At 49.9% G+C, this 22,130-nt stretch overlaps 1 protein-coding gene across 2 annotated transcripts in view; it reads right to left on the reverse strand.

Moving 5' to 3' along the window:
* PXN (paxillin) overlaps positions 1 to 22,130 on the reverse strand; it is a 77,559-nt gene that overhangs the window by 12,628 nt on the left and 42,801 nt on the right. For both annotated transcript variants that reach the window (XM_053279943.1, XM_053279942.1), the window contains exons 2-6: positions 15,534 to 15,760; positions 13,162 to 13,259; positions 9,586 to 9,725; positions 8,116 to 8,317; positions 5,152 to 5,287 (exon numbers count right to left, since the gene is read on the reverse strand). In XM_053279943.1, coding sequence (XP_053135918.1) covers positions 5,152 to 5,287; positions 8,116 to 8,317; positions 9,586 to 9,682 — 435 coding nt within the window. In that variant the 5' untranslated portion in view covers positions 9,683 to 9,725; positions 13,162 to 13,259; positions 15,534 to 15,760. The remainder of the gene's footprint in view (positions 1 to 5,151; positions 5,288 to 8,115; positions 8,318 to 9,585; positions 9,726 to 13,161; positions 13,260 to 15,533; positions 15,761 to 22,130) is intronic.

The raw sequence follows: 22,130 nt of genomic DNA on the forward strand, positions 1-22,130 counted from the left end.
AGCTAAGGGGACAAGTCATGCTTGCGACCACCAGACCAGCTCTCCTCTCCTCTCCACATTGCGAGTAGCGGGGCTGGAAATATCCTGCCTGCTACCATTCAGCCTAGACAACGCTGAGCTTCAGCAGCTGCTCATATGTTCCAACTGGAGTCGCCCAAATGCCCGGTGAGCATTTTTTGCAATACAGGTTTTTGTGGCCAACAGCCACTCTATCAGCGGCACAGAACAATCCTGGAACTAGGAGCCTCAGGGCCACATCCCGAGTTAGCAGAGCAATCCACTGAGTGGGAATTGGGAAGACGTCCTTCTGGGCCACCTTGGACCCAGTCGGTGCTTCCAAGGCCTGCTTCTGGTTCCTCTCCCACTACTAAGCAACACACAAGCGGCGTTCATTCAGAGCCAAGCGCAGGCCAATCTGCAAGGGGCTGCCACGAGACCTATCGGGAGCAGCCACTGCCCAGATCACAGCCTCATGCAGCTGCTGGGACGTCCACTTCAGCGAAACATGCAGGCAAGCTTATTTCGGGCTACCACACCACGACAGAGAAGGTCCAAAGTCACCGACACCATGCACAGGCAAGCCAGATGCATCATCAGAAGCTAGACACTCGCTAGACACTCGCTCACTCCCCACTCCGTTCACGGGGACGCCTGCCTGGCCTGACGTGGAAATCCTCTCCACGGGAATCCTGCAAGCAGGGAGCAGATCCAGTTCCTCCTTCCAGGCATTCCCTGCAGCAGCGGCCAAGCTCAAGGGCGGCTTTCCCCACGGGTCTGCTGGAGGGTTCGGAAGACTGTTTTTCCGGGGAGCCTTCTCCGGGTCGTGCCGCTTCTCGGCCACATCAGGACAGCTGTTGGTCCTGGGGGCCTCTCTGGGTACAGCAGCATCTCGGTGCGCCGTGGGGCCCAGCCGGTTGGGGGCGCCTGGGAAGCTCTCCCAGTGACCGACCGTCCAAGGAGCGGGCTTGTACAGCGATGGACGTGCACTGGGTGCGGACGGAGACCCTTCTGAATTGCTCCGCGCATTTGGAGCTGCTTGGCTGGCCTCGCCCTCCTTGAGAGCCACAGCAACTTGATCTCGCTCCTTGGGCAGGGGCGGCTTCACCCTGCCGCTTATGCAGGAGCTTGAAACGCAGAGGGTGGCCACCTTGGTTTCATATCTCCTCTCAAGTCCTTTTGGCTCTGGAAGTCCCCGGTCCCCAGACCCGGCGTCAGAATGGACGGACGGAGCCGGCGCCCGGGACACTCGGCTCCTGAGCCCACCTGAGCTCACGTGAGAGGCAGAAGCCCCCACAGGAGGAGAAGGTTCAGTCCAGGATCCAGAAGGCTGGTGGGGAGTGGGGAGGGAGGGCTCTGGGCTGCCAGCACCAGCTGGGCTGCTCCCTTCCTCTTCAATATGGAGGACCTCTAATGGGAGAGGGGTCAGGGGGCCCGAGGCATCCCCGCCGGGGCCTGCAGCTGGTTGCTTTGAGGGAGGCAGGAGAGGCGCGCTAGGAAGCACATCCACGGAGTCCAGGCTGAGGGGGCCAGCGAGCAGCTCCAGGGAGGGCTCAGAGGTCAGTGAGATGGTAGAACTGGTCTGTGAAAAGAGGAACGCGGGAGGGGAGAGGGGAAATGGGATTGAAGGGAGAGAAAACGCCAGGCGGGAGCAGCCACCGAAAAGGAAATCGGCTCTAAACCAGGCTCAGGCAACCTTGCTGGACTATAACTCCCATCAGCGGCAAACCGCCCGCCCAGCTGGGGATGATGGGAGTTGTAGTCCCCCCTAAGAGCTGGAGAGCCAAGGTTGCGCACCCTTGCTCTAAACCAAAGCGGCCCAAGTCGGAAGAATCGTAAGGAAGCAAGCTGAAATCTGCAATGGGCACGACCCAAGTCCAGAGGGTCAGTCGGTTGGGGTCTCTCTTTGCAGAACGAGGTCGCCTGAAACCAGCACAGAACCCAAGAGTCGCTTGACGTGAGTGCGGCATTTAAGGCACTACTAGTTTGCTCACATGGTCCCCACCCCACCTCCTGCTCTGCTCATTCAGCAAGCAAGGAAAGGAAGGTCTCCATGAACCAGCTGTTCAGACCCTGCACTTAAAAAACAAAAATCTAAAATAAACAGAAGAAGGTTCAGGGAACGTAAGGGCAGTTCTTCACTCAGTCTCATGCAACTGAAACCAAGAGAAATATTCTAGGCCAGAGACTGAACCTGCTCTGAACCAGGGAAGCTCACATGTCCAGCCACACACACACACACACACACACACACACACACACACACACACACACACACACACACCTCTTAAGTGAGGAGAGAACCATTAAATGCCTTCCATTTAGGCAGGGAAGGACATCTGGATAGCACTTTCCCATTACTAGAGCTTTGTGTAGGCCATGCATTCTGCAAAAGGGCAGGAAAAGGCTTTAGGAGTCTAATTCCACTTTTTGAGAATCTTGGCTTTATTTTTGATGATGATGATGATGATGATGATGATGATGATGATGATGATGATGCAGATTTCTAGATCCTCTGGTTGCCAAGGTATGCTTGAAAGTATTGCTGTCATGCCTAATGAACTTTCGGAAGCCAGAAAGATTGTGCATGAGATTTTCCTTGGCCAGGCTGTGGGGCTTGCCCATCCTCATAACAATAACAAATGTAACAATAAAATAACTGGCAAAAGCAGACTTCTGCAACAACAACAACAAGTGATGCAAGTTTGTTTCGTTTGCATAATCCAGCTTTGCTTGCCAGATAATTTGTTTATTTTAGAGTAGGATTTTGTTTTTGTTTTTTAAGTGCAGGGTATGAACAGCTGGGCACATAAGCAAAACCATTACTGGCAGATTCACCAATTTTGTGCCAGAAAAGAACTGGGGGGGTGGGGGGCAGTGGGGGGGATTTCAAGGTGTACCTATGCCTGGGGTGAACCCTAGAGAGCCAAGGAATAGTGCATGTTCATTCATACATTCAAAGCATTTATGGCCCACCTTTCAATTTTCAAACACACACACCCAATGCAACTTATAAAAACCTCAAACACCTTTGTAAATAACAGTGGACAGAATCCAGACAAAGTTAGTCACGACTTAGCACTGCTAAGTGAAACAAGTTAGTTATGACTAACTTTGCATTGCATTATTTTCAGTGGGACAGATTCTGGATCCTGCCCAATACCAAAGAGGCAACAAATAAAATAAAATAAAAACAAGCAGCAGAAGAAGAAAGAAAGCGGTCAGTCTATACAAGAACCAGCAGCAGACAACGCAAATCCAGGAGGCCAGAAGCCTGCCAGCCTGCAAAGTTGGGGCAATTTGGCTGAGGAATCCAGGTTGGAGGCCTGGTATATGGAGGATTTCTTTTTAGGGCCTTTTGGCTTTTGTTTGACTAATAGTTTCTCAGGATGAAGAGAAGCTTCTGCCTTGGGATTGTTTTAATGAAAGGCAGTGTATAAAATTAACAATCAATAAAAATAAATAAAAGCTGCTTTGAGAGGCTCTCTCACCACCCTTTCCTTTTCTATGAAGCTTATCATGTAGTGTTGAAATTGTTTTTGTGTTTCTTTTCCATACATGCATCCAAGTGTCTTTGTTTAATTCTTGCTTAATTTCTCCACAAAACACTTAATGCCTGAATAAACCACCTTTATATTTTTCAGTAAAACGAGCGAGTTAGTATTCTGCGAGTTGGAGGGTGTTTTTCTCGCCACACATCCTCTTGTTGGTTAGCCCACTGGGGCAAATCAAGGACCTGGATTTTTCACCGCTCAGGGTGGAAGTGTGGTTTCCAGTCTGGTTTCCACTCTGCATTTCATTTGTTTCAGGTTAACCAGAGGCAGCCAACACAAAAGGGGTATTTGCTTGTGTCTCCGCACCAGCCACGTATCGTAAACGCAAAAGGGGTTTGCCATGCAGGTTTGGCCACCAACACATACACGCCCGGCATCCCCGAGGGCACAGCGGACCAGTAATGGGGGCTTCTTTGCCCATCACATTCAACAGGTCAAGTCCTCAGAGCCCCCTGCTCTCTCACAAACAGGCTGCTCTGCCCCTCTGGACCCCCCAGAGCCCCAACCAACAGGTCTCTGCTGCTTCCGCATGGGGCTTGGCAGGCAAAATTCTTGCTTAATTTCTCCCAACCTTTCCTTTTGGGAGGACATTCCAGCTCGAGGCTTCCGATACGACACACGTGGCGATATTTGCCCCCCTTGAATCATCGCTGATTAAAAGGGGGATTTAACACCTCATAAGGTTGTACAACCAGTTTTCAAACTAGGAAGGGCAGCAAGAGAACTGAAACCGGCAACAAGAGAAGCTTTGAAATTTTCTGGGTTGTTGTTTTTTTGATGAATCGTTAACGAAGAAAAGGAAAAACTTGGAGCTATGATAGGGGTGTGCCTAAAAAAGAGTTGAAGACAAAGAAAAACTGCACTTCAAGGGGAAATCTTTAAACTGGCGTATCTTAATAACCTCGTAGTGGATTTTTCTGACGTCTGATCTGCTTAAAGCATTCAGTAGGTAGATACTTCCTGCCAAATGTCAGATAATTAGGACAGGAGGGCCTTGATTTTCTATAGATGAGGTTGTTCAGGGCTAGTCATAGAACCCTGACTCCTCCCACACCTGCATAAACAAGGTGTCCTATTCCTTGGGCTTTACAGGCATTAGGTGCATATGACAGCTGTTCGCTGCCCTTTGCCCTGAAAGAGAGAGGTTATCAGTGCTGTTATTAGCTACTGCCTTTCTCTGTATTTTTTTCTTCTGGTTTTGCACATGCCAGTCTCTCTAGAAACCTCTGTTCAAGTTCTACCCCCATCGTGGGGTGGGGGGTACCCCCCTTCACTTACTCAGCAAGGTATGAGATAGGTGCCTGTTCACCAGCACCCTTTCATGACCCAAGGATCCCACCCACAGAGAGACTCTTGAGAAGGCAGCTCAGAAGGTCATTGCGTCCCATTCCTAGGGTACAACACACAAGGTTCACAGAGCACGCGGCACAAAGGCGGAGATGGGGCCCCACCGCAAGGAACCCAACCCACAAGACAGCACAAGAGGAGCATCCCCCCTGGAGGGAAGCAAAGGGAGGGAGCTCCACGGAGCGGGGGGGCGGGGAGGTTCGGTCACGAACGGGACACACAGACAGAGCTTGGAAGGGCAGCAACTGGACACCTTGAAGTCGGAAAGCGAAGCCATCAGCTCGTCCAGTTCTCTTGTGGCTGACGAGGCAGAGATCCGCGTCTGCTGCTGGCTGGAGGTGGCCCGCTGGGGGCTGCTCATCTCGCCCTGATTCACAGTGATGGCTGGGCTGGGGAGAAAAGAGACAGGAGACGCTCTCGCACGCTGCCGAGGAGGAGGAGGAGGAGGAGGAGGAGGAGGAGGAGGAGCAGCCTCCCCGCCTCCCCAAGAACAAGACGCCCAGCTTTCCTCCCTGCAACCACAGCACCTGATCCACACACCCCTGCTCAGATTGATTGATTGATTAGAAATTCCTTATATGCCGCCGCCTTTAAAGACTCTAAGCGGTGAACAACAACAATACCAATAACAATTTTTTTAAAAATTAAAGGGCAAATGCCTGGCGGAACAGGTAGGTCTTGAAAAGGGCCTTAAAGGCAATTAAAGAGGGAGATGAATGAATCGGGAGGGGGGAGTGTTCCAAAGAAGAGGGGCGGCCACAGAGAAGGCCCTCCTACAAGCCCAGGAACCACACACTACACCAGGGCCCGGGAGGGCCAGCTGAAAAGACCTCACAGGACGGGATACAACCCATTGCTATTCAGAGTGCCCCCAAAGCACGAGAGATGGCTTGTGAGACAGAAGCATCCTTCCGATGAGGCATGCACGAGCAGGACAACATACTCCTGCACATTATGAAATGCTCCTCATTTTCTTGGAGGCAACAGACCGTGGTGGCAGCTATGTGGTTAGAAAGAAGCACGTAGACAGCCATAACGAATGCATTGCTCTCTCTCTCTCTCTCTCTCTCTCTCTCTCTCTCTCTCTCTCTCGCTCTCAGATCTCATGATAACAGTTTGCCATCCGGGAATAATTAGCCCAGGGGTTCGCAAACTTGGGGCCCCAGATGTCACTGGACGACATCTCCCACCAATCACTCAAATCTTTATTACGGTTATAGGCCAGCATACAGGACAAGGAGAGGATGATTTCAAGGAGGCTTGCAAAAAACGTAAGAGGCATAAAAGGCATAAGGTAAAGAACTACAAAACCCCAAATGCTAGACTGGAGTTAGGAAGCTGTAAAAATATAAAGGCTGTCCATTGTGGTGGCTGGGGAGGGTGGGAACTGTAGACCAACAGCATCTGGGGCCCCAAAGGTGAGAACCCCTGGACCCAACCCATTTGCCTGAAGCGCAGAACCCAAATGTAACCCATCACTGGAAACTGCCATGACAGATCATGCAAAGCTGGAGCTGTGAATATCTGCCACTGGGCTGTTACCTCCTCCCACAACCAATTCTCACACTTTCTGAGCTCAGACCTTATCTTTTCAAACCTCTTTTGCTGTCTTGAATTCACCAGCTGTGTTAACCCATTCCATTCCCTATTACAATCAAGTCGTTTTCTCTCTCTGTTTGTTTTCTCTGCACTCGTTCCAACTTTCCTAAATTAATTTTTTAAAACCTTCATGGTATTGTTGTTGTCCATCGCCTAGAGTCTTTGGAGGAGGTGGTATATAAGAAAATTTTAACAAACAAAGAAACAAATGATGGCCTTCTAAAGACCCAACTACACATGCACGCAAACATATACGACAGATCCTTGCCTCCACCCAGACACACCTTTGGTTTTTTGTGTTATAAAACAACCATGGTAGGGGTGTGAACCTGGTCAGGATCAGGGCACAGAAGTGGGCAGGGGCAGGTTTAGACTGTGAGCTCTTTGGGGACAGGGAGCGAATAGTTATTACTATTTTCATATGTAAACTACTTTGATAACTTTTGTTGAAAAGTGGTATATACATATTTGTAGTAGTAGGGAGGTTCATTCTTTCACCCTGACCCCTTCTTCCCACTGAAAACTGACCCCCTGAAGCTGCAATTTGCCCCAATGCAGAGAACACGGCTGTGTATGCAGGCGGAGGGCTCTTTGGCAGAAAACAGGATGCAAGCAGAGAGTGAACTGCCCAACCCCGCCAGGGCCTGTTTTTGATGAAGATAGAGAGTGGCACTTCCAGTTAGAAGCACAGGTTTGTAGCCCGTGTTTGGGGTGCTAGGCATTTTTAAAAATTAGCTGATACCAGGTCCCATGTCACAAGAAAAACAGTTAGCGTTTTTGTTTCTGCCAGCAAAGTACGTGGCAAGCCAGTACAATCTGCCTAATGGTTCCGAATTATTCGGAGCCAATGCTTCTGTTTTGTGCGTCTTGCGCATTGTTTTTACGTCACTGTTTTAACTAGTGAATTTTTGAATCAAATCTCTTTGTTAGGGCTCTGGCTAAACAAACCTACGTCTTCCTTCTCTCTTCCCTCCTCCTCTCCAAGTGAAGAATTGCATCCCCTCGCTCTCCAACAGCACCCTAACCCTCTCTTGCTGATTATCACTAGAGCTCTTTGCCATGACGGTGCTGTGTTTAAGTCCTTGTTAAACTCTCCTCTCTCTGCTCTGGTCCTCTCAAACCCATCTCCTTCCTCCATCTACTCCCTTCTCTCCTCGCATCCAAACTTTTGGGAGGTAAACTACACTGTGACTTGTGTTGTATGTTACTGTGGGTTCTCCCCACCCCCCGCACCCCCGTTTTTTAAAAGCTCGTTATCTCAATTGCCTCTTCTCTTGCCAAACAAGCACAGATTTTTAAGGTGATGTAAATTTCTCTGGTTGCATTCCTGTCTAACTGCAAGAGACTTGTGTTTTGGGCGGCATACAAATTTGATAGATAGATAGATAGATAGATAGATAGATAGATAGATAGATAGATAGATAGATAAAACTTTAATCATCCCTATTAAAGGCATGGAAGTATTCACAGCTTTAAAAGCTGCCACCTAATGCCCTCATTTCCCATCTATTCCTTGGCACGTTTTCACTGTTGAAGAAGCAGGAACTAGCAAGTATTGTGTTCTCTAATGGAGGAGAGGCCATTCCTCCCTGAGCTTCGGTGAGAAGTGGCTACTCACACTGGGCTGGGCACGGAGCTCTCCAGTTCGTCCAAGAGGCTCTCCACGCTGGGACACACATCCTCCACGGCGGGCCCTCCGTTCCGCTTGGGCTTCTCTTTCACAAGGGGTGTCGGCTTCGCGTTCAAAGAGGTAGTGTCCTCCGAGAGGCCATAGTGAGAGCTAGTCCCACTGGCCAGAGAGGGGTTCCTGGTGGCTTCGTCTTTCAAGGGAAGGAACACAGGCAGTTAGTGACGCATCTTCCACAACAAAAGAAGCAGCAGCAAGAAAAAGAAGACGGGAGGAGAAAGTGGGCTGGGGAGAGAAAAACAAGGATTTGGGGTGGCGTATTCTCTCCTGCTCATACCCAAGGCAGGGCATGCTTCCAAAACCTCTATCCCCAAAGGAAAAGGAACACCTGGGATCGCAACAAGTCCACCTCTTCTCCCATCCCATTGGCCTCACAACTTTCCATGCTGCTCCCCATGGGAACATGGGAAGCTGCCTTACAACCACGTCAGATATAGACAGAACACAAAACCAAGTACCTAATAAATAGAGACAAATGGAAATGCAGAGAAAGCCAAAAAAATCCTTACGTTGCTTTCTCTTGATTTTTGCTTTCTCAAGATTTTTTTTTAGGATTTTAGTTGTTATATCATTTTGTATTTTCACTTTTAAGATCCTAACTGAAATTATTTGAAGAGTGAACTGAAGAAGTATCCGAAATTTCGTAATAGCTCTGCGTGTCTTCATTTGTACATCCCTATATCCTGATACTCCCTTATTAGTCATCTGTATATCCTCTTTCTTTATAGAAATTATAGAAATTACTAATTGTTTTCTATATTATTCAGGAATCTATTATACATTCTGTTATCTTTTCTTATCGAAATAGACGTCTCTATTTATTAGATACTTTGTTTTGTGTTAGATCTATATCTGCATTCAGTATCTACCCTTTTCATTTTCTTCATACCGAGTCAGAACTTTTGTCCGTCTAGCTCGGATTGTCTACACTGACTGGCAGCAACTCTCTAAGGCTACAGGCAGGAGTCTCTCCCAGCCCTACCCAGAGATGCTGCCAGGGAGGGAACCTGCGACCTTCTGAAGGCAAGCTGATGCTCTTCCTTAGCTCAGTAGCTAAGGTCCTGCTCCCTAAGAGTGCCCACATGTGGCCTCCCATCCAAATGCAAACCAGGATGGACCCTGCTTAGCAAAGACCATTCATGCTCATTACTGCAAGATCAGCTCTCCTCCTTCAGAGGAGGCTGCAGGCATCCCAATCTCGGCCATCACATTGCCACTGGGTAGACGTGTAGCGAGGGCACGGGACGTTTCAGAGTCCAATGTATCCAATTATTGCTCTCTGCCAGGGGTTCCCAGCCAGAGGCCACTGTGGCTGGGGATGATGGGAGTTTTAGTCCAGCAACCCCCGAGGGCCCACGGTTGGGAGCCCCTGCTCGAAGCTGCCAGAGCCCTGGGTCGTACCTGCTGGGTAGCCACTAGGAGGGTTGTGTTGAACGGCATTCAGCTCCAGGAGCAGTCGGTCCAGTTCTGACAGGTTGTTTCCTAGGGAGGAACTCATCAGCGTGGGAGACGGCTCTGCAGACTTCTGCTTGTTGGGGAAACTGGAGGGGGGGCGGGGGGGAAGCATGGCAATCTGGTCATGCATCTCGCCACAGATGCTCTCGTCACAAGGTTATTTGCATGAACCCTTTTTGGTAGGTGTGTAAAACACCGAAAAGGCCCTGCCTTGAGGACCCTTATAAACACGTATCGCTGCTTCAATTTATAGCGTTTAACCTGAACGGAACCACTGCTAACTTGTCAAACAGGCACTTTTCAAAATGGCGGGCCCTCTCCGTCCCCAGAGGCGTATCTAGGGGAAATAGCACCTAGGGCAAGCACTGAAATTGCGCCCCCTGTCCAAACATCTGACACGCATCTTTCAGATAACTTTACCATAATATCAGTGCAAAAATACAAGTCAAGCTCATTAATCTTTTAGTCTTTCAAAAACTATTTAGCAGTGGACGTAGCCAGACCAAAAAATGCTGGGAAACTACAAATTTCAGTCTGCTGGGGCTCATGCAATACCCAATTACTATTTGGAAGTGTACTTGGAAAACTAAACAGAAGTGCCTGTCTAATTCTCTACTACGCATTGTAGCATCACTATTACATAAGTTTTAAAAATAAATGGAGAATTTGACTTTTCCCAGATACTCTGAAAATAATTAAAGGATATGCAGAGTAAACTGTGTCACTGCTTGGAATATATTCTAATCTTTCAGAAAGACAGTTAAAATGAGAGAAGGAGAGCAAGAAACTCCCAGTGGGCCTTATTACTAAGCATTTCACACTGATTCAAAGACAAACTCACCATTAATAGCCATATTATTAAGACATCACGTTTAACTCACTTATCACAAGAAGCAAAGTAAGAGCAAATGAATACAATCCTAGCTCATAAGCTTCAGCTCAGTATTCACAAGACCTGATTCTCTGTACATAGTGCCAAAATGAATATGTGTACAGTGACTTATATTAAATTAAAAAATTTACCTGTAGCCTCTTTGGGGGGCTTCCTAAAGGCTGTGGGGTGGTCTGCAAAGGTCCCCCCTCCCCCCCCCACTGGTCTCTAGGGCCTTACAGGGACCATTTGAGCATGTGCGGTGGCCATTTTTAAAAATAAATTTTGTATTTTAAAAATGGCTGCTGAAAACAAAATGGCCCCCGCCATGTATGCTCAAATGGCCTCTGTGAGGCCTGGCATGGCCTAGGGCCTCACAGAGGCCATTTGAGCATGCACGGTGGCCATTTTGTTTTTGGTGGCCATTTTTTAAAAAAATATTTTTTTAAAAAAATGGCCCCCCCTTCAAGTGGCGCCCAGGGCACGTGCCCTGCCTGCCCCACCCTAGATACGCCCCTGTCCCTCCACTAGCTGCTGCTGGTGTCTGTCTTGTGTTTCTTTTGAGATGGTGAGCTCTTTGGAGGCAGGGAGCCATCTCATTGATGACGACGGCATGTAAACTGCTTTGAGAAGGGTGGAAAAGCAGCAGAGACATACGCAGAGCAGCAGTCCCAGTAGGTGAACCCCGAGGATGCCCAGAACAACACTGATCAATGAAGTCTCCTGCACTCTCCCCTTCAGAGAGACTAAACAAGAGCTGAAGACAGACACACAATAGTTTCCCTAGCAGTAGCTTACCCGAGAAAACTGACCTGTATATTGTGTACACTCAGTGTTGAACATCCTGCGCGAACAGGGCAAGGGACAGGGGTCTTTGCATATGTAAAGCAATGCCCCTGAACTGTGGCCATCCACACAGAACGGGCCTCTTTCTGCCCCTTATTCCTGCACCGTGGTCCGCTTCCCCAAGCTACATGGGCCCAATTAGCATGGAAATGTACAGCGAGGCAAATCCACGCTCCTCACCCCAATTCCTTTGTGGGATCAGAGACGGCCCCAATGAGAAGCTGCACATTAGGTGATACGCAGCGGCCCCTTTCCCTTTCAAAACAGAGTGTACCCTGAATGGCTTTAGATCTATTTTTGGCCTCGTAGGTCTTAGAATAAGTTTATACAGAAGAATACAGAGGAATTCTTCTCCCTCTCACATAACACTAGAACCAGGGGTCATCCCATGAAATTGATTGCCGGGAAATCTAGGACTGACAAAAGGAGGTACTTTTTCCACACAACGCATAATCAACTTGTGGAATTCTCTGCCACAAGATGTGGTGACAGCCAACAATCTGGAGGGCTTGAAGAGGGGTTTGGATACCTTAATGGAGGAGAGGTCTATCATCGGCTACTAGTCGGAGGGCTACAGGCCACCTCTTGCCTGCCTCTGAGTACCAGTTGCAGGGGAGTAACAGCAGGAGAGAGAGCATGCCCTCAACACCTGCCTGTGGCTTCCAGTGGCATCTGGCGGGCCACTGTGTGAAACAGGATGCTGGACTAGATGGACCTTCTTGGGCCTGATCCAGCAGGGCTGTTCTTATGAAGCTACCAAAACACCCAATTTACAGCTAGGGATACAGAGGCATAGCTCACAGGCCATGGACTGTAGACCCAAACACCTCCTGCATTACAGGCCCCACCGCCTATTGAAATCATCTGGGGAGGTCCGTCTGCAGTTGCCACCAGCTCATCTGGTGGCTACTCAGGGATGGGCCTTCTCCACTGCACCCCAAAAGTGTAGAATGCGGTCCCTGCTGAAATAAGAGCTGTTCCATCTCTGACAGCTTTTTAAAGGGTTATTAAGAGGCATTTGTTCATCCAGGCTTTTAATTAGATGTACAGAATCTATCATTGTTTTAAAATAACTTAGGAACATAGGAAGCTGCCTTCTACTGAGTCAGACCATTGGTCCAGCTAGTGTAGTAGTGCCTACACAGACTGGCGGCAGCTTCTCCAAGACTTCAGGCAGGAGTCTCTCTCACAGCCCTATCTTGGAGATGCTGCCAGGGAGGGGACCTGGAACCTTCTGCATGCAAACAGGTAGGTCTTCTTCCCAGAGCAGCCCCGTCCCCTGAGTGGTAGGGATCTTACAGTGCTCACATCTAGCCTCTCGTTCAAATGCAAACCAGGGCAGACCCTGCTTAACAAAGGGGACAGTTCATGCTTGCCACCACCAGACCAGCTCTCCTCCCGCTTTTTTGTTTGTTTTAATTTAATCTAAGCATTAAATTTAGAATCTGTGGAAACCACACAGAGATGTGAGTTACAGGCAGTATATAAATATTCTAAATTAAATTAAATAGAACATGCTAAATAAACTGACTGGCTGACCACAAAATAAAACCCTGATCTACTGTCATTTTCCTGCTATGCTGAATAAATTGAGTTCCCCCACCTCAAAAGCCTATGGATGCATTTTATTCTGGGAACATTCATGCAATAGGAAAAGATCCCTCAAGAACCAGCACTGAAGTGGGCCAGGCACAGTGTCAATATGGGTGCCCAGTTTCTTTCCGGTTTCAGCGGCAGACGCCTCTTCCGGCCCTGGCATAAAAGGTCAGCTCTGGTGAGGGCAGGTGAGAAGACGAGGAGGATACCTGTAGACGTGCTCCTCTTCACTAGCACATGGAGGAGAGGCCACACACTCTCTGGAAACAGAAGGGCTGGCGCTGTACCCCAGAGGTTGGGACTGACCCTGTGGACAACAGATTTGCATGCTTATTTAAACGTAAATCAAGCCCTCTCTGCTGCAAACGTGCCTTGCAGTCCAGGAGATTACCGTAGTTCAAAGGATAAAGGGACACCAAACCTTCGCCTAATAACAACAGTGATTTATTTATTTATCACTTTTCAGATTTGCAGCCTTCCAAAGAGGCTCATGAAAACATTAAACATCAGTAAAACAGTAATGCAATAAAATAAGGGGGGCGGGGGGGGCGACAAGCACACCCGATAAAACCTCTGATTTAAAACTAACACATTCCTAAGAGGCCTGTTATTCAGAGCTGGGGCCAGACAAGCCTTCCTGGTCCACGTGCAAAGTCTTTTTAAAGCAGCGCCTCACACAAGGCTTCCTAGCAAGTGCACAGACAGTGGAGTTATGCAACCTTCTCCAGACCTTTTTGCTTTAACACAAAAAGCAACCATTGAGGGCTGAAAATCAGAAGCCACAAAGGAGCAGATGGATGCTTATTCATTTCCCTGCTGGCCTTTTTCCCCCTTTTCTTTCTTTTTTTGGTCATCTCAAAGTAGTCACTCCTCAGCTGCTTTTCCCTCTTCAAGAGAAAAGGACCAGCAAACGGAAGTAATTTTTCACACAACACATCACCAACTTATGGAATCTCTGCCACAAGATGTGGTGACAGCCAACAGCCTGGATGGCTTTAAGAGGGGCTTGGATAACCATGGAGAAGAGGTCCATCTATGGCTACTAGTCGGAGGGCTGTGGGCCACCTCCAGCCTCAAGGGCAGGATGCCTCTGAGTACCAGTTGCAGGGGAGTAATGGCAGGAGAGAGGGCACACCCTCAACTCCTGTCTGTGGCTTCCAGAGGCATCTGGTGGGCCATTGTGCAAAACAGGATGCTGGACTAGATGGGCCTTGTGCCTGATCCAGCAGGGCTGTTCTTATGTGCTTATGTTCTTGGGCCTGATCCAGCAGGGCTGTTGTTCTTAAAAAGGGCTTATGTTCTTAAAAGAGAAAAACCCTTGCATCTTTTCCTCCATCAGGTTTAATTTGAGAGGAAAATATTTTGAAGGGGGAAACGGCAGGAGGTCAGCATTATCCATCCCAGCCCTGCTAAGTAAGAAAAGAAGCACCTTTCAAAGTGCTGAGCCTCTTTATATTAGGGAGAGCAACCTGCCCTATCCATCCCCAGCACAGCATCCCTCCAGTGGCTGTTGCTGGGGTCTACCTTGTGTTTCTCTTTCGACTGTGAGCCCATTGCGGACAAGGAACCATTTATGTATTCATTCATCCATTCATTTGATGTATAGGTCGCCTTTCCAAAAATGTCTTTCTAATTATTATTTTTCTATGTAAACCACTTTGAGAACTTTCTGTTGAAAAGTGGTATATAAATAATAGAGCTACTACTACTATAATATTTATATACCATTTGTCAACCAAAGTTCTCAAAGCGGTTTACATAGAAAAATAAACAATACATAAATAAGATGACTCCCTGTCCCCAAAGGGCTCACAGTCTAAAAAGACACATAAGGCAGACCCAGCAACAACCACTGGAGAGATGCTATACTGGGGTTGGATAGGGCCAGTTGCTCTCCCCCTGCCAAATATAAGAGAATCGCCACTTTGAAAGATGCCTCTTTACTCAGTTAGCAGGGGTGATGATAATAATAGTAACAATAGCCCCCACCCTAACCCTAACCCTAATGATGGTCGCCAGTGAAGATGTGGAGGGCTGGGGAAGATGAATGGGACAGGCAGACTCAAGGGCCATTCCATCCCCATTCAGATGCCCTCCCCAGTTCCCTGAGGCCAAGGGAGAAAGGGAGTTGAGTGGCCAGGACAGAGCAAAGCCCACAGCACAGCCCTGGGAAAGTCCCGTGGAGAGAATCCCCCCTCTCCACTAGCTAAGAGGCAGCTTTTCAAGTGGCGATCTGCTTATATTTAGCACAGCGAGGGAGCAACTGGCCCTCCCCAACCCCAGCACAGCATCCCTCCAGTGGCTGTTGCTGGTGCCTACCTTGTGTTCCTTTTTGGACTGTGAATCCTTTTGGGGACAGGGGGCCGTCTTACTGAGTGTGTGTGTGTTTTCTGTGTGAACTACTCGGAGAACGTTCGTTGAAAAGTAACTGACAACTATTCATCGTCATCCACCTTGCTATATAGCCCACCCCAGGCAGAGCGAACGGCCAGAGTCACCCCCCTGCGACACACCCCGAGTGTCAGGAAGCCGGCTGAAGGGAGACCGACCAGGCATGGACACAGCGGCGGCGGCAGCTTACCTGCTGGGGAGTATTCCTGGAGAGGCCGGGCGGCCAGCGCTCCAAAGGGTCACTCACGGTCCCATTCAAGGCCTCGGTGGAGGGAGGGGGCGGCACCGGAGGGGGGACCGTGATCTCCTGGTATGTGTGGTTCCCAGTTGGATACGAGTAAGACGTCTCCTCTGCCAGGAAGACTGGCCGCTTGGAGATGTGGGAGGTCGTGGATTCCAGGTCTGCTAGCAAGGCATCTGCACAGGAGGGAGGAGAGAGCCGGGTTATTCCGGGAGGGTCAGTTCTCCCCACTTCTCCGATGAGCGGTGTGGTTTGCAAAGAGCTCCTGTCTGCTCCAGCCCAGCACCAACGGGGGGAATAAATGCTCTCTTCTCTTTACAGCAAAAAACATTTTGAAAAGAGAGGCTCTCAAGCAACTAGAAGAAAGGCCCGGCAGCCCCCACCGGGGCACCCCTGCAGCCTGGCCAAAGAGGAACTCCAACAGGCCCGTCTCAGAGAGGAACCGGCCAGAGTCTGGAAGGGACTAATTGCTAGTTCTGTGCCATGAAGTCATTCCAAACGTGGCTGCCAAGTGCTGCCTTCCTGCAGGACGGAGATCTCGGAGGCAGCCTTCCTCCCTCCCTCCCTCCCATCCCGGAGGAACTCAGGAAAGGATCACCACTCCACCAAGGCAGCCCCACACAGCGGCATCCCAGGTGCAAAGCGTGAACAGGTAGATGGGATTTCGCCTCCGGCAAAGAGCTCTCAACGGGCCAGGTCAGATCGGCAAATCCCTGAAGGAGAGGACAAACCTCTCCCAGAGAAGAATGCACACACATACCTTCAGATAAGCACAGCGGGGCGGGGGTGGCAGGGGGGAGACAGAAGTCGGGATGCTGAAGGCCCCCCCGCTCTGCCTGTCTTTGCTCATGAGAGAGAGAGAAGGGCAAGGCTGAAAACTGCACAATGCACGGCCTGGAACATGACAGGCCAAGCAACAAAGAGACACTTCAAGGAAAGAACAGGAGACCTGCTTTCAGAGGAGGGGGAAAAAAGAGAACCACTTCTAGCATTTCCATGGGCACAGGAAAAGAAACCGAGCCAGGGGGAAGATTTACTTTTACTGGGCCAGCTCAGGTTTATGTAAGACCATAAGAACAGCCCCGCTGGATCAGGCCCAAGGAGGGCCATCAAGTCCAGCCTCCTGTTTCACCCAGTGGCCCACTGGATGCTGCTGGGAAGATGGACCGATGGCCTGACGCAGTATATGGCAACTTCCTCCGCCTCAATGTTTGCAATCAAACATTACCTTCAGGTGATGACGAGAGACGTTTTTGAGAGGAGAGCTGGTCTTGGGGTAGCCAGCATGACTTGCCCCCTTAGCTAAGCAGGGTCTGCCCTGGTTGCATCTGAATGGGAGACTAGATGGGTGAGCGCTGTAAGAAATACCCCTTAGTAGGGGATGAAGCCGCCACTCTGGGAAGAGCAGAAGGCTCCAAATTCCCTCTCTAACTTCTCCAAGACAGGACTGAGAGAGATTCCTGCCTGCAGCCTTGGAGAAGCCGCTGCCAGTCTGTGAAGACAATACTGAGCAAGACAGACCAATGGTCTGATTCAGCACACGGCAGCTTCCTATGCTCCTAAGCCCACAGGCAGGAGCGGTGAGCAAGCCCTCTCTCCTGCTGTTACGCCCCCACAAACAGCAGAAGCACATCTGGGAGTTACGCAGAACCCTTCTGCCAGCCAGAGTGGTGTTCAGCCCCTTGCTGGAGTGATGTTTACCTAACCAGCGCATGACCTGGCAGAACAAAGAAAGGAAGTCCGTGAGCAGGTGCTGTGCAAACCAGGCAGAATTTGCCCGACAGAGAGCAGAGCCTGCTTTCTCTTTCACGGCACTGAGCTTCCAGGCACTATTTATTATTGTCATTGCTACTTCATACGTTACCCATACCACCCAAGAGAGAGAGAGAGAGAGAGAGACTAACATGCAAAGAGACTCGTTCAGATGGACACACAACTTGTGGCTGGGTGGCCAGATTTCCGACATGATACAATCACCTATTTGGATTTAGCTTCTTCATAGGAAATCACACATACCCGGCCAGGGCACTATGACACTCTTGGGAACTGCGCATACAAATACGAATATGGCGAGTATTTATATACCGCTTTTCAACTCAAGTTCCCAAAGTGGCTACATACAGAAATTAATTAATTAATTAATTAATTAATTAATTAAACAGCTCACTGTCCCCAAAGGGCTCACAGTCTAAAAAAGAAACATAAGAAAGATGCCAGCCACAGCCACGGGAGGGATGCTGTGCCGGGGTTGGAGAGGGCCAGTTGCTCTCCCCCTGCTCAATCAAGAGAACCACCATTTTAAAATGGAACTCTTTGCTCCGTTAGCATCCGTCTGTGATACATTGGCAGCCAGTTTCCAGAGGCATCCCATGCGAGGGTGGACATTGGCGATTTCCTGCTGAGGAGTTCGCGCTCATTCAGGTAATTCATTTAATTATTTATTTAACTGATTTTTATACCGCTCAAAGCTTACGTCTCTGGGTGGTTTACAACAAGTTAATGTGTTGTGAACAGAGCATCCTTTAGGACCTCCAGAGCAGTGGTGTATACAGGGGAAGAAAATGGAACTGGCCTTATTAGGCGGGCATTGCTCTAAATGCGGAGCTCTTAGGACAGCGATCTTCATTATTTTTCGAGCGGGGGCCACTTTGGCAAAATCCTTCCATGGGGGAGCCATCCCCCAGTCCTGCGCTTTCCTCGGGGCTGGGAGGGCCCTTTAAGAGAGACGGAGCCCTTTCTTCAGAGCTCTAGGAGGGAAGCCCGGGGGTGGGGTACACTTCCCAGCACAGTGGCGTAACTAGGGAAAACGGCGCCCAGGGCAAGCACTGAAATTGCGCCCCCCCGCCGCACCATTTGAGAATGCCCAGTGGCCATTTTGTTTTTGGTGGCCATTTTTTAAAATTATTTAATTTTAAGAAATTGCACCCCCTCTTCAAGTGGCACCCGGGGCATGTGCCCCCCCTGCCCCTCCTATAGATACGCCCCTGTCCCAGCACTAAATAAGTGCCTTCCAAGGAGGTTCAGGGGCTCACGAGGCCTCCGTGATGCACTGATCACTGATCGTTACATTACTCCATTAACGTGGGCACTGCGCGGTGAGAAGGCTCCTCTCTGCATGGTGCCAGGGAGACGGCACAGAGTATTCAGCGGCAATCCAAGCTTCACACAGGCCCAGTTAGTCAGGGGGCCACAGTTAGGGTTGATGGGGGCCACCACCAGCCCCCAGGCCTTGCAGTGAAGAACACGGTCTTGGGATTCTGCTGCACTCACTGGCAGAGCCCCTGCCTGCTGTCATGCAGAACGTCCCGGGTTCCCTCCCTGGCAGCATCTCCAGAAAGGGCAGAGAGAGGCACTTGCCTGAAACCTTGGAGAAGCCGCTGCCAGTCTGGGTCGACAATCCTGAGCTAGTTGGACCAAGGGTCTGACTTAGTAGATGGCAGCTTCCTATGTAAAAATAAGTCATTCTGGAAAGATCTAATCTGCCTGCTTTCCTTTCACCATCCCTACCACTGGACTCAGTTTGGTCCAAAATCAGTTAGGTAGTTCACAAGTTAGCCCACTTCCACCTCAAACAGTCACATGTCCACCATTTTGAATTGAGGTGGATGACAACACAACCAACTACGCCACTTAGGTGTCCCTGTGTGTCTCTCCAGCTGCCGCCAATTTGGTTCCTATCGGTCCAGGAAGTTGACACACACACACACACAATGCCAGGTGGCCTCCTAAACGTAACTTTCCTTAAGGAAAATGGGCTAGAATCAGGCGGCCTCGGAACATCACCTGAGCTGAAGGGAGCTCCTCAAGCCATTTAGAAGCACACCAAGGTATTCTACAAAACCTGAAGCGCCTCCCTAGGGCACGCAACTGAACCAGCGCCTAGAAAGAGAGCTTGTTTGGAAGGATTGCAGTACCTGGCAAGGGTCCGGGAGGCGCAAAGACATCCCTCAGAGGAAGGGGCCGGCCAGGGCTGCTCCAAGCTCGACAGCTCTTTTGACGGCGCCCGCAGTCCACGGCCCATCAGAGAAGGTGTGGTTTCGAATGAATGACACACTTTCCCCCATGAGATGACTATCAGATCATGCTCCCTCCCACACCACACACACACACACACACACACACACACACACGCCGCTGTTTACAAGCAAGCAGCCCAGGGCTACAGGGGAAATGATCTGCCCTCCCCACGTCCCTGTGCAGAGCAACCTGGAGTCACTCCCCTCCCAGGCACACCTTTCACCTGGCCACGCACCGTCTCCCTTCTTAAAGAGCACATGCTTCTCCGAAGTGCAAATAAGCCAAGTGCAAATATCTTCCAGTGCTCACACTTCAAGTCTCCCTTTCATCTGCAACCAGGGCGGACCCTGCTTAGCTAAGGGGACAAGTCATGCTGGCTCCCACCAGACCCGCTCTCCTCTCTTGCACCACATGCTAGGCTCCGTTTCAAGCAGCCCGTCCCTGTGTTTCCATTCACTTAATTCTTAAGACCTACTGCCACCCTCCTTCTTCCAGGACCCCAGGGTTCTGGGGTTCCAGCTACCAGGCATTTCAAGGTATCAGGGTTTGGAAAGCCCACCATAATAATAATTATGGGCAAACGCCTGGTGAAAACACACACACACACACACACACACACACACTCTTTTCCAGGAAGCACTGATTACGATGGACCCCGTATCCTGAGCCCGGACATCTTACCTTCCGTACGGGCACTCCGGGACCCCAGAAGAAAGCCGCCATGGCTCCCCGGAATTCTGGGTTTCACCTGGATGTTAAGCATCTCACCCAGATTGCTTAGCCCACCCAGATCTGCCTGGATTTCAGCTTTCATTTTAAGGGGGGGGGGGAGCTAAGCTATGGAGTTATGGAGCAAAACGTGCCGTCACTCTTCTGCTCAAGAATTATTCTCAAGCCAATTTGCACAATATGCCAAGTAGGCACCTGGATTTGGAGAGCCAGAATATCGCACCCCTACCCCAGAGTGAAATAACTTGGGTCAGAGAGATCCCTAGTGAGCCACCGAGAAGACTAGACGTGTGTGTCTGTGTGTGTGTGTGTGTGTGTGTGTGTGTGTGTGTGTGCAGAGAACCCAGCCTATGAAACAGTTAAGTGGCAAAAGGAGTTTACTCATTAACTTCCTCCACCCGACATCCTGTCTCTCCCTGAGTTTAGCCAAACACACAGCAGTTGAGGAAGAGGAAACAAAGCCGAAGAAGCTGGGAGGCGATTGCTCACATCCAGCTGGATCAGAGAGACGGATGACAAATAATGTTCCAGCATTGCCAGTGATTACATTTCAGGGCCTCGTAAGACACACCTGAGGAGGTCTGCATTTACGAGGGGAAGGAGGAGGATTTCCATGCAAGAGGCACACCTCACCCACGTCATCTGAAACAAATGCCCAGGGGAGAGATGATGCATCCACGGGAGAGGAAGCCCCACTTGGGCTCACTACAGGCGCTATCCCAGGACTAAACACGAAGCAAGAGGAAACTCCCGGAATGATGAGATCTCGGCTCCCCCAGAAGCGAATCTGGCTCTCTCGACAGACACCCATATTTCTTTGGGCATGTCTGGAAAGCAGATTCTTGCCTGGGTGCGACAGCACACCACTGAGAATGTGAGAAGCACCCTGGGGGAAATCAGGTGCCTCCTCCTCCCCAGACACTCCCACCCTCACTGTGGGAAGCCAACTTGGCCATCTGCACAGCAAGAGCCCACAGAGCCCTTCACCAGCCAGCCTGAGGAAGAGCTCTGGGGAACTCAAAAGCTTGCTCATTGCTTTGGGACATGTCCATTGGTTCTAATAAAGGCATCATCCTAATGAAGGTTTGGCGGGGAGTGGTGGTTTTTGGACTACTGCTTCCCTCATCTCCAGCCACAATGGACAAAGGCCATTGTGGCAGGGGATGATGGAAGCAGTAGTCCAACAACTTCTGGGGGCCCGAGGTTGAGAGCCCCTGCTTTAATGGAGAAACACAACTACTATGGAAGGGTGGGGGTGATGCGCCATAAACTGAAACTGCCCCACTCCGAGCTAAATTACAGGGATCAGAAGCACTGAAGGGGCAGACCCAATCCCTGGACCACCCCTGTCTGAATATACCGTTTGCACACCTAATGGCGCAGCGGGGAAGTAACTTGCCTAGGGAGCAAGAGGTTGCCGGTTCAAATCCCCGCTGGAATGTTTTCCAGACGATGGGAAACTCCTATACTGGGCAGCAGCCATACAGGAAGATGCTGAAAGGCATCATCATCTCAGACTGCGCCAGAGATGGCAACAATGGTCCACCCCTCCTGGATGCTACCCAAGAAAACCACAGGGCTCTGTGGGCGCCAGGAGTCGAAATTGACTCAGCGGTGGCAGCAGCATTGTTATTGTTGTTAATTTATATGCCACTTTTCAACAAATGTTTCCAAAGTGGTTTATATAGAGAATCAATCAGTCAGTCAATTAATCCAGATGGCTCCCTATCCCACAAGGCTCACAATCTAAAAAGAAACATAAGACAGACACCAGCAACAGCCCCTGGAGGGATGCTGTGC

This window comes from Hemicordylus capensis, chromosome 15 (assembly GCF_027244095.1).
Source record: "Hemicordylus capensis ecotype Gifberg chromosome 15, rHemCap1.1.pri, whole genome shotgun sequence".
NCBI classification, from domain to species: domain Eukaryota; kingdom Metazoa; phylum Chordata; class Lepidosauria; order Squamata; family Cordylidae; genus Hemicordylus; species Hemicordylus capensis.